The sequence below is a fragment of the Oncorhynchus tshawytscha genome, linkage group LG29 (assembly GCF_018296145.1).
Source record: "Oncorhynchus tshawytscha isolate Ot180627B linkage group LG29, Otsh_v2.0, whole genome shotgun sequence".
Lineage (NCBI taxonomy): Eukaryota > Metazoa > Chordata > Actinopteri > Salmoniformes > Salmonidae > Oncorhynchus > Oncorhynchus tshawytscha.
This window is the reverse complement of record NC_056457.1, coordinates 1,134,119-1,146,222: the sequence shown is the minus strand read 5'-3', so window position 1 is coordinate 1,146,222 and position 12,104 is coordinate 1,134,119. Positions and strand designations below refer to the sequence as shown.

Below are 12,104 nucleotides of genomic sequence, written 5' to 3'. Positions count from 1 at the left end.
GCAACTAATTTCACAATTCTAACTTTATCACTACGCCAATCACCAAGTAGCACTAATCAAACAGACAAAACTGGCTCTGCAATTAAAACATTGTATTTATACACATCACACATAGTTTTAATGTATATGATGCTACATTGATCTGTCCAAGCTTATAGTTCAGTGTATGGACACTCTCTCTCCATACCATACCTGATAGGGTTTACTGGAGTGCGGTACTAGCACGCGTCCCTCTCTCCAGCGGTTGCCCTGGTGACCGCTAACGGTCCACAGTAGTATGTCAGCCATGCCATCGACCGTCTCCTTCCTCTGTTTGATGTGCAACGTGCCAATGTGTGAGCCGAACATGTGGTACCAGAACGACACGCACAGGTCAGACTGACCAACTGTCACCACCGGACTGACCAGCCTAGCAACCTCCGTTTCCTGGGAGCCCGTCGCTAGGGTGTAGATGAAGTTACCGGATCCGCCTGAAGAGGGAAATGATAAAGTTGGAATAGCCCATGAGAAAAGGGGTAGGTGTTGACATCTAAAGTAGTGGTGGGGAAACAAATCATCTAATGACAACTCTTGGTTTTGGCAGTTTTTACACTGGACATAAATGACATAGCTTCTGTTGTTGTTGTTGTTGTGTCTGTACCTGTGTGGTCCATGTTGGGTCCGGTGTTGAGCGTGGGCGTGCCGCTGGACTGTATCTGCCATCTGAAGTCGCTGTCCTCTGAGGTCCAGCCGCAAAACGAGGGGTCGTTGGCCCAGCCAAAGTCACACGCAAACCACAGGAACGCTGCAGACAGGGGGACAGATCACAGGTCAGTTATGTCTCATAGAGATGCATATAAATAGGGGCGGTTTCCTGGACACAGATAAAGCCTTGTCCTGGACAAAAAAAAATAAAAAAGTTATTCTGTGGTGTGACAGGGGTCAGGGTAAGAACACCGACTGGTTGAAATAGACCATTGTTTTAATATGGTACTGAGAGATATACTCCAAGAGTATTTGTGTTGACCTGAGGGTCCACTCGACGAGATACAGTGAGTCTTGTGGAGGTGGAATATTTAGGTAAACCACTAGAGGGCAGCAGAGAACTGTGAAACTCAAATTTCAGAGGAACGGGTAGATACAAAAAACTATGAGAAAGGGAGAGAGAATTAGAGGATGGTACATTCTTGACAGAATAGGGTGGTGGTGGTAGGAGTGAAGAGACTCCATGCAGACTTTTCAAGGAGGGAGATTGAATAAATCCAGTTAATCATCTATTTTAATTAAAGGGCCTGTGAACGTGATATGGGTTCATAAAAGAAAGTGTACAATGACAGTAAAGGGATACATAGCAGGTGAGAGGAGAGAGACAGAGAGAGAGAGGGAGAGAGTTTGTGTGTGTGTTTTCCTTTACAACAGCCTGCTGAGAGAGAGCCCATTGGGCACAGACGTCAATTCAATGTCTATTCTAGGTTGGTTCAACGTAATTCCATTGAAATGATGTGGAAACGACATTGACTCAACTAGTGTTAGCCCAGTGTGAGGTCTTTATAATGAGCAGAGCAGAGCCCCGTTGGACTCTAAAGGCAGATATGGCTAATAGAAAGGACTTGCATTCCTGACACACACACACACACACACACACACACACACACACACACACACACACACACACACACACACACACACACACACACACACACACACACACACACGTGTGTGAGAGCGGGTCGATGGGGAGCCTCGTTTTGTTATGAAATTGGATAAAGAAAGAGACTTCCAAAGAAGCAGCACAACAGAGATATGTTTAGAATGTCAGCAATGCTTCAGAAGCCCTGTGTGTCTGTGTACGTTGGGCACTAAGGCCCCAGCTCACCAAAGAATAAAACATTTGAGCCAATATTCCCTTTAATAATCTCTGGGTTTTAACTAGTTTCTGCAGGCACCAGAATATATTTACCCATTAAACACAAAGCATGGAATTCTCATGTGGAACCACATTTCAGGCACAGAGACACATTTTTCCGTTCCCAATTAAGAGTGCTTTTTGTTTTTTTCCATTCTAGGGAGGACTGAAGCAGGGATTCTGAAACGTTCCCCGTAAAATGAGCAGCCCAACAGTTCTGAGGAACACTAGAGAACACATTTTTCTTAAATAGTCTACTGGAAAAAACTATATCTACCCACACACGAATTAAACTCACATGCTCACACATGCATTCAAAGCCCCTCAAACACATACAGTCACAAGAGTCTTGTATAGAGTACATTGATAATACAATGGATCCTAACCTGGGATGGTGTCCACCTCTGTCTTGCCCTCTGGCGCTGTGGTCCCACCTGTCAGAACAACAACACAGTGGCAGGACAGTTCGTCTAGCCATAACACATAACAATGATATATATATATGCCATTTAGCAGATGCTTTTATCTAAAGCGACTTACAGTCATGCGTTCATACATTCTACATATGGGTGGTCCCGGGAATCAAACCCACTACCCTGATGTTACAAGCGCCATGCTCAACAAACTGAGTTACAGAGTACAGTTAGCCTAGTGGTAACGCATAACAGTGTAGCACAGTTAGCCTAGCTTCCTCTAGCTCAGAACACAATGTAGCTCAGTTAGCCTAGCTTCCTCTAGCTCAGAACACAATGTAGCTCAGTTAGCCTAGCTTCCTCTAGCTCAGAACACAATGTAGCTCAGTTAGCCTAGCTTCCTCTAGGTCAGAACACAATGTTATATCCTTCCTGTTTGGCCCTGTCCGGGGGTGTCCTCGGATGGGGCCACAGTGTCTCCTGACCCCTCCTGTCTCAGCCTCCAGTATTTATGCTGCAGTAGTTTATGTGTCAGGGGGCTAGGGTCAGTTTGTTATATCTGGAGTACTTCTCCTGTCCTATTCGGTGTCCTGTGTGAATCTAAGTGTGCGTTCTCTAATTCTCTCGTTCTTTCTCTCTCTCGGAGGACCTGAGCCCTAGGACCATGCCCCAGGACTACCTGACATGATGACTCCTTGCTGTCCCCAGTCCACCTGGCCGTGCTGCTGCTCCAGATTCAACTGTTCTGCCTTATTATTATTTGACCATGCTGGTCATTTATTAACATTTGAACATCTTGGCCATGTTCTGTTATAATCTCCACCCGGCACAGCCAGAAGAGGACTGGTCATCCCACATATGCTCTCTCTAATTCTCTCTTTCTTTCTCTCTCTCGGAGGACCTGAGCCCTAGGACTATGCCCCAGGACTACCTGACATGATGACTCCTTGCTGTCCCCAGTCCACCTGGCCGTGCTGCTGCTCCAGTTTCAACTGTTCTGCCTTATTATTATTTGACCATGCTGGTCATTTATGAACATTTGAACATCTTGGCCATGTTCTGTTATAATCTCCACCCGGCACAGCCAGAAGAGGACTGGCCACCCCACATAGCCTGGTTCCTCTCTAGGTTTCTTCCTAGGTTTTGGCTTTTCTAGGGAGTTTTTCCTAGCCACCGTGCTTCTACACCTGCATTGCTTGCTGTTTGGGGTTTTAGGCTGGGTTTCTGTACAGCACTTTGAGATATCAGCTGATGTACGAAGGGCTATATAAATACATTTGATTTGATTTTGATTTGATTTGAATGTAGCACAGTTAGCCTAGCTACCTCTAGCTCAGAACACAATGTAGCTCAGTTAGCCTAGCTAGCTTCCCTCTTTTGCTGACACTCGTCTGTGTTGAGGCTATAGTTAAAGAGGAGCCTTGCTGACAGAAGGATAAGGGTCATACACACTCCTCCTTTATTCTGGTTCAAACACATGCCCTCTCTCCTATCTCTCTTAACTCATACCAAACATTTCCTCTTTCACGACATATAGGGCCAGGAGGGAGAGAACCAGAGTAACTGAGAGTGCCATGCACATCACTGATGGCTGGAGACTGCTGCTTTAAAATGGGAGGAATAGCCATAAAGATAACTCTATGCCTGAGTCCAAAATGGCACCCTAGTCCCTATATGTTGACATACTTCTGACCACAGCCCTAGGGGCCCTGGCCAAATTAAATGCACTATGAAGGGAACAGGGTGCCATTTGGGAGGTATCCATAAGGAACAGCAAGGTATAGCAAGGTTGAAGGCAGGGGGAGTAAGGCAGGCTATAATTAGGTTAGTGAGGAAAGAGGTCAGGCTAGAAAGAGAACACGGCTGTCTGTCTGTCTGCCTGTGTGTGCGTGCGTGCGTGTGTGTATGTGTGTATGCCAGGTTATTATATAGCGAGAGTAGGGGTAGAGGGGTAGGTGAGACAGCAGTCTCATGAGAGTGATGTTAGCACCTGTCACATCGTAGTCATCACCTGTTCCACTGTGGCAGCTGGCCTGGTCATCATCACACTCATCCGACGGAGTTGTGGATGCCAGTGTGGTGGGGAGGGGAGTGGGAGCTGCGGAGCAGAGTGAGAGAGAGGGCAAGAGAGTGAGAGAGGACACATGTTGAACTTGCAATCAGCTGCTCCTTTGTATGGTTTGCGGTACCACATGCACATACACACACATAATACAAACACAGGCCGTGCCAGTGTCACGAAACTGGGATTCAATCACTGAGCTATTAACAGTCCTCCTTTTATGAGGATGCAGAGGGAGGTATAAATATATATTTTGGATGGTGGATGGTGGATGCTTAGGCATTAGGTTGAGGTGTGTGTCCCAAATGGTACCCTATTCCCCATGTCTTGCAATACTTTTGACCAGAGCCAATAGGCCTCTCATCAAAAGTAGTGAACTTTATAGGGAATAGGGTGCCATTTGGGACGCAGTTTAGGTTTGGGTTTAGGCTGGATAGGAGATGCATAGGGCCTGGGATTGGGCTGAAGACTGGGCCCCACCCTGGTCTATCATTAGGGCCCGCTGGCCTTGTTGGATGTGGGCACGGCCCCAGCTCTGTTCCACGCTCTGCTAACACACAGCCTGGATGTGTTTACCCTGACGGAGTAATGAGGGCTTCCCCTGGAGGGAGGGAGCGAAAGTGAGAGAGCGCGAGAGGCAGAGAGGCCGAAGGGGAGAGAGGGAGAGGAAATGGTGCATGTGTAATCTATAATTTCCCTCACCCTCTGCTAGATGAAATATGAGTGAGTTCAACCTCTGTCAGACTCAGGGTGAAGAGGTCATTGACAGGTTCAGTGTTCTAGTTGGAGACCTCCATAGAAAAATATGGATTAGGTTTTACTAACTCGGGTTTAGCTTACATACCACCACTCATTGTCTCCTAGCTGGTATTAGCACCTGTGTGTGCGTGTGTGTAACGGTTTTCTTTAGGTGAAGTAGAGGTGGACCAAAATGCAGCGTGGTTGTTATTCATTGTACTTTAATAAAGAAACTGTACACGAATAAACTAACAAAACAACAAACGTGCGAAAACCTAAAACAGTCATATCTGGTGCAAAACACAGAGACAGGAACAATCACCCACAAACACACAGTGAAACCCAGGCTACCTAAGTATGATTCTCAATCAGAGACAACTAATGACACCTGCCTCTGATTGAGAACCATACTAGGCCAAAACATAGAAATACCCCAAAACATAGAAAAACAAACAGACTGCCCACCCAACTCACGCCCTGACCATACTAAATAAATACAAAACAAAGGAAATAAAGGTCAGAACGTGACAGTGTGTGTGCAAGTGGTGCACAGGTCAGCTAATAACCCATTCGCAACTGCCCAACTATATGAGATAAAGTGAAAATCTGAGTCCTGCACCCAACCCTAACCTGCAAATATAGAAAATGCGCTATAGGCTATTCAAAGACGGCAGAAGGATTTTTTTAATGGGGGTGCCTGATTTAGATATGTTTCTGCTTATAATTTCAGACATTTTGGTAGGCTATTTGTTGGTCAACTTGTCTATAATTACATACATGCAGCTTCTCTTCTGTCATCATATGTTGCCTTTTAAAACCTGTTAGGGCTAGGGCAGAATACTGCCCCCTTTGGATGAATTGCGTGCCCATAGTAAACTGAAAAAAAATCTGTCCAAAATTGCTAATATATGCATATAATAATTATTATTGAATAGAAAACACTCTAAAGCTTCTAAAACCGTTCAAATTATGTCTCTATGTAAAGCAGAACTCACAGGGCAGCCATTCTTCCAAACTCTCTCTGTGATCAGAAAAGTTGGGCCAACTTTGACGTCATCGCCCCCACCCTTCCCAACCAGCTACGGATCCAGGAACAGTTTCTATCTGTTCAGCGGGATGTCTCCTTTCAATTGCCCGCTTCATTGTGAAAATCCCTCACCCTTTGGCGCGAAGAAACCTTCGGGTCGCGCGAAAATACATGCGCGCGTCGGGTCTTGAGCTCCCTTTGTTCCAAGATTCACCAAACGATGTAGGTTTGTCTGTTCACGCTAAGGATTGTTTTCTATGTTTAGAACATGCTAAAGCTCGATTCTGCACTTAGTTTGACCAGTTTAGTCGACATATAATATGTAATTTTGAAGTTTTGATGCGCATCCACTAGAATTTTTGGTGCATTTCAGCCGGAATTTGTCGCGTTTGATAACCCAAAGACACACATTTGAAAGCCAAACGCAGTTTTTGGTAAGTTTGACTTCTTCCACGACTTCTAATCGAAGAACATCAAAGGTAAGGGAATATTTATGTGGTTATTTTGTGTTTCTGTGGACTTCAACATAGCGGAGTCATATAGCTAATCTATGAGCGCCGTCTCATATTATTGCCAAGTGAACGAATTCTGTAACGTTAAAAATAAATGTAACACAGCAGTTGTATTAAGAAGCAGTGTATCTTTCTAACTATATGTAGAACATGTATATTTAGTCAAAGTTTGATGTGTATTGCTGTTATCTGGCAGAGTTATCATAATTTCTCCGGACATTCTAGTAGCATTTTTTGAACATGGCCGTCAATGTAAACAGTGATTTATGGATATAAATTGCATATTATTGGAAAAAACATAAATGTACTGTATAACATGTCCTATTACTGTCATCTGATGAAGATTTTCAAAAGGTTAGTGAATTATATTTCTTTTAATCCTGCTTTTGTGATTACATCTTTTGTTCACAAATATGGCTATTTAAATTAGCCGTATCTTTGGTGGTGGTTTGACATAAATATGTGCTATGTTTTCGCCGTAAAACATTTTAGAAATCTGACTTGCTGGCTAGATGAACAAGGTGTTTATCTTTCATTTGAGCTATTGGACTTGTTAATGTGTGGAGGTTAAATATTTCTAAGAATATTTTTGCGTTCTGTGCGCCACTGTTTCAGTTGAGCAGGGGGTGGTGGTACCCCTAGGGGTACGTGGTAGCGTGAACTAGTTTTAAGCTTAGGCCTACTTTTTCGAAAATTCTGTTAAAAATCGCGCAACATTTCAAAGTCCTGCTACTCATTCCAGGAATATAGTATATGCATATGATTAGTATGTGTGCATAGAAAACACTCTGCAGTTTATAAAACTGGTTAAATCACGGCTGTGACTATAACAGAACGTGTGTTTCGTAGAAAAACCCTAGGAAAACTGATTACCAAAAAGGAAAAAAAAAATCAATGCGCCAGTTCCCTGTATTGTCTATGGCAAGGCAAAATAGATGGCTCCCAGTTTACAAGTCCTACAGCTTCCAGACGATGTTGCCAGTCTTGGCAATTGCCTTGAGTTTGTTCCTTGGTGAAATGAAGAAGAGGCACCCCATGTCATCCGGTCCACGACAGGATGTTTTGGAGGAGACATTTTCGACCATTCATTTGAAGACGTGGAGCTATTGAATACACATCGCCCCGTGATCAATTTGATAGATTATTAACGTCTACTAATACCTAAAGTAGGATTACAAAAGTAGTTTGAAGTGTTTTGGCAAAGTTTATAGGCAACTTTTTAAATTTTAAAATATGACGTTGCGTTTTGAAACTGTGTTTTTTCCTGGATCACACAATCTTCATAAATGGACATTTTGGGTATACATGGACCGATTTAATCGAAAAAAAGACCCAATAGTGATGTTTATGGGACATATAGGAGTGCCAACAAAGAAGCTCGTCAAAGGTAATGAATGTTTTATATTTTATTTCTGCGTTTTGTGTAGCGCCAGCTACGCTAATTCTTTTGTTTTACGTCCCCTTTGGGTATTTCGGGGTGTTGCATGCTATCAGATAATAGCTTCTCATGCTTTCGCCGAAAAGTATTTTAAAAATCTGACTTGTTGGCTAGATTCACAACGAGTGTAGCTTTAATTGAGTACCTTGCATGTGTGTTTTAATGAAAGTTTGAGTTTTAACGAGTGCTATTAGCATTTGGCGTGGCGCATTTGCATTTCCTGATGGCTAGATGGGACGCCTGCGTGTCGGGTGGCCCCAAGAGGCTAGAAGACTAAATAAACCCTTGCTAAATAGAATCATATAATAGAGCAATAGAATTAATACTTCAATCTAGTTGACATCGTTAAAAGTTCTCTGTCATCTGTCACGGAGCCAAGACGTTTAGGGACTGGGGAGAAAATACAATAGCGAAGAAAAAAACAGGAAAGATTTTCTTATGAAAAATGTCCAAATGACATCAGTTTTACCAGTTGTAAGGGTAAAAAACAAGATTCCAGTTCGGCTTTGATGCATATTTTATGTGGTTGAAACACTATCCGCTTTTATGATGCTTTTATGATGAAGACAGAACCTCTACAGATGGTATCTAACTGAGCATTGCATTCTCTCAAGATGCAGAAATAAATAAATAATACTTCTGTTCCAACGTCCAAATTTTGCTTATCATTTAACTGAAGAAATGCTTAATTCTGCAGGAGTTAATATTAATTAAGGCTATGTGAGAGGTTATAGAACCACAGTCAGTGTCCAGATTTCAGTTCCCATTTAACCCATCTAAACATTAGGCTACAGTCCCCTTGACAAGCCATATGCCTATTTGAAGTCCCGTCTTGCAACTGTCAAATTTGTAAAGCGCCTCTCAATCATCAAACATAACATAGCTGGCACTGCTGTTATCCTCTTTACCACTTCACTTTTCTGGCCTTCCCATCTTTTTATTTTTAACTCTCCTTTCGCAGCTTCTTTCGTATTGAATTAAACTTCTACAATATCCATTTTGCCTCCTTGGATTGAAGGTAACTTTTTCTAATACCAGATATATCAGGATAAGGTAAGACCCAGATGCAGACCGTGTCGAAGTAACAATGTTGATTACAGCAACAGAGGCAAAGGTACAGAATGGCAGGCAGGCAGGGTCAGGTCAGGCAGAGTTCGGAAATCCAGATGGGGTAATGGTACAGGACGGCAGTCAGGGTCAGGGGCAGGCAGAGTGGACAGGCGGGCGGGTTCTGGGTCAGGACAGGCAAGGGTCAAAAACCAGGAGGGCGAGAAAAATTAGGCTGGGAAAAGACAGGAGTGACAGTCACCTGGGCGCATACCTGGTTGACCGGGCTGCCGGCGGTGAAAGTCGGCGATGAGGGCTGGGTCCAGAATGTCTCTAGCAGGGACCCAGCACCTCTCCTCCAGGCCATAACTCTCCCAGTCAACCAGGTATTGGAAACCCCTGCCCTGTGGTCGAAGCGTCAGGAAGCGTCTCACTGTGTACGCCGAATGGCCATCGGTGACACGGGCAGGATGAGTGGGCCTGGAAATGGAAGACAAGGGACTGTGAGACACGATCTTGATACGGGACACATGAACGGTGGGGTGTATACGAAGGGTACTGGGCAACAGAAGACGAACACCAGAGGGCAGATCCTGGGTGGAGAGCCATACCTTGAAGATGGGGAAAGGGCCGGTAAACCGGGGGGACAGTTTGCGAGACTCCACCCGGAGGGGAAGATACCGGATGGAGAGCCATATCTTCTGCCCGATGGCGATCCACTTGTCATCGACACCTGGAGGTGGTCTTGAGGAGGGCCGACCGGGCTCTCCTCCAGGTAAGACGACAGCGGCAGAAGGTATCCCGGCCTCCTCTTCCTGCTCAGGGAAGTGTGGGGGCTGATAACCCAGGGAACACTCAAAGGGAGATAGGCCTGTGGCAGAGCAGGGAAGGGTGTTGCAGGCATATTTGACCCATACAAGCTGCTGGCTCCAGGGGGTGGGGTTGGCGGAGACCAGGCAGTGCAGGGTGGTCTTGGGGTCCTGGTTGGCTTGCTCAGATTAGCTGTTGGACTGGGGTGGAACCCGGAGGACAGGCTGGCCGACGACCCAATGAGGATGCAGAACTCTTTCCTGAACTGGGATGAGAAATGAGGACCCCGGTCGGAGACCATGTCCACGGGCAGTCCATGGATCCGGAAGATGTGCTGCACCATGAGCTGGGCCGTTTCTTTGGCAGAGGGTCGTTTGGGAAGAGGAATGAAGTGGGCGGCATTGGAGAACCGATCCACCATGGTCAGGATGATGGTGTTGCCATCAGATGGGTGAAGACCTGTGACAAAGTCCCGGGAGATGTGAGACCAGGGACGGTGAGGGACAGGCAGAGATTGCCAAGGAGTCATGTTCTGTGTACAAACTGTGCAAATGGCGATGAATGAGGACACGTCCAGGACCATGGAAGGCCACCAAAAGCGCTGTCGCACAAAGGCCAGGGTCCAACAAGCGCCCGGGTGGCAGGCCAGCCTGGAGGAGTGGGCCCACTCCAGGACCGCAGAGCGGACGGTGTTGGGAATGAACATCCGGTTATCAGTGCGTCCCCCGGGGTTTGGCTGGGAATGCTGTGCCTCACGGACCTGCTTCCCTATTCCCCAGCTGAGTGCCGTCGCCAGGCATGAGGTGGGAAGGATGGTCTCGGGTTCCAGGGTAGTAGTCGTGGGGCTATAGCGGTGCGACAGTGCATCCGGCTTGACATTCTTGGATCCCAGCGGGAATGAGAGAGAGAAGTTGAACCGTGTGAACTGCAGGGCCCATATGGCTTGCCTGGGCCTGTTCCGCCCCTCCAGCCAGTGCCTCCATTCCTCCATCTCCACCGCAAGAAGCTCCCAATTCCCCACATCATAGTTCTTTTCTGTGGTGTTGAGGCAATGGGAGAAAAAGGCGCAGGGATGTAGCTTGAGATGAAGGGCAGAACGCTGGGACAGGACAGCCCCCACTCCGACGTCCGAGGCTTTGGCTTCCACCACGAACTGACGAGATGGGTCCGGATGAACCAGGATGGGAGCTGTGGTGTAGCAATGTATGAGGTCCCGGAATGCCCGGTCAGCAGCTGGAGACCATGTGAATGGAACCTTGGGAGTGGTGAGTGATGGTGAAGCCAGGGTGCTGTAACCCTGGATAAAGTGGTGAAAGAATTTGGCAAACCCCAGGAAATGTTGCAGCTTCACCCTGGACGTGGGCTAAGGCCAATCCATCACTACTCTCACCTTCCTGGGATCGATCTGGACACTCCAAGCAGAGATGATGTAACCCAGAAAGAGGATGGTGGAGCGATGGAACTCACAGCTCTCCGCCTTCACAAACAGCAGATTCTCCAGAAGGCGTTGAAGGACCTACCGGATGTGGAGCACGTGTTCTTGAGGAGAGCGGGAGAAGATGAGGATGTCATCAATGTAGACAAAGACGAACCAGTTCAACATGTCAAAGAACATCATTCACCAGAGCCTGGAACACAGCAGGGGCGTTGGTGAGGCCAAAGGGCATGACCAGATACTCGTAGTGGTCACTAGGCGTGTTGAAGGCGGTCTTCCACTCATCCCCCTCTTGGATCCACACCAGGTGGTAGACGTTCTGTAGATCCAGCTTGGAAACACAGTGGCACCCTGGAGCGGCTCGGAGGCCGAGGAGATGAGTGGTAGCGGGTAACGGTTCTTAAGCATAATGTTGTTGAGTCCACGGTAGTCAATGCACAGGCGCAGGGTCTTGTCCTTTTTCTCCACGAAGAAGAAGCCTGCGCTAGTGGGAGAGGAAGAGGTACAGATAAATCCAGCAGCTAGGGAGTCCCCAATGTAGGTATCCATAGCCTTGGTCTCCGGTCCCGACAGAGAGTACATACATCCCCGGGGCGGCATGGTGCTAGGGAGAAGGTCAATCCAGCAGCCATAGGGTCGGTGCGGCGGAAGCGAATTGGCCCGGGCCTTGCTGAACACCAGGTCCTGGTACTCCGCAGGAATGGCGGAGAGGTCCGGTGCAACTTCTGAGCCCCCAG

The 12,104-nt window shown here is 46.6% G+C and overlaps 1 protein-coding gene across 5 annotated transcripts in view; it reads right to left on the bottom strand.

The window, feature by feature from the left end:
* The window catches only part of LOC112228041 (neuropilin-1a), a 122,652-nt gene that overhangs the window by 3,788 nt on the left and 106,760 nt on the right, over positions 1–12,104 (bottom strand). For 2 of the 5 annotated variants that reach the window (XM_042308907.1, XM_042308906.1), the window contains exons 13-16: positions 4,310–4,396; positions 2,272–2,355; positions 641–784; positions 193–470 (exon numbers count right to left, since the gene is read on the bottom strand). In XM_042308907.1, the coding sequence (XP_042164841.1) occupies positions 193–470; positions 641–784; positions 2,272–2,355; positions 4,310–4,396 (593 nt within the window). Of the gene's footprint in view, positions 1–192; positions 471–640; positions 785–2,271; positions 2,356–4,288; positions 4,397–9,401; positions 9,603–12,104 lie in introns of those variants that run through there. The other 3 variants (XM_042308909.1, XM_042308908.1, XM_024393182.2) reach the window with 3 other exon arrangements.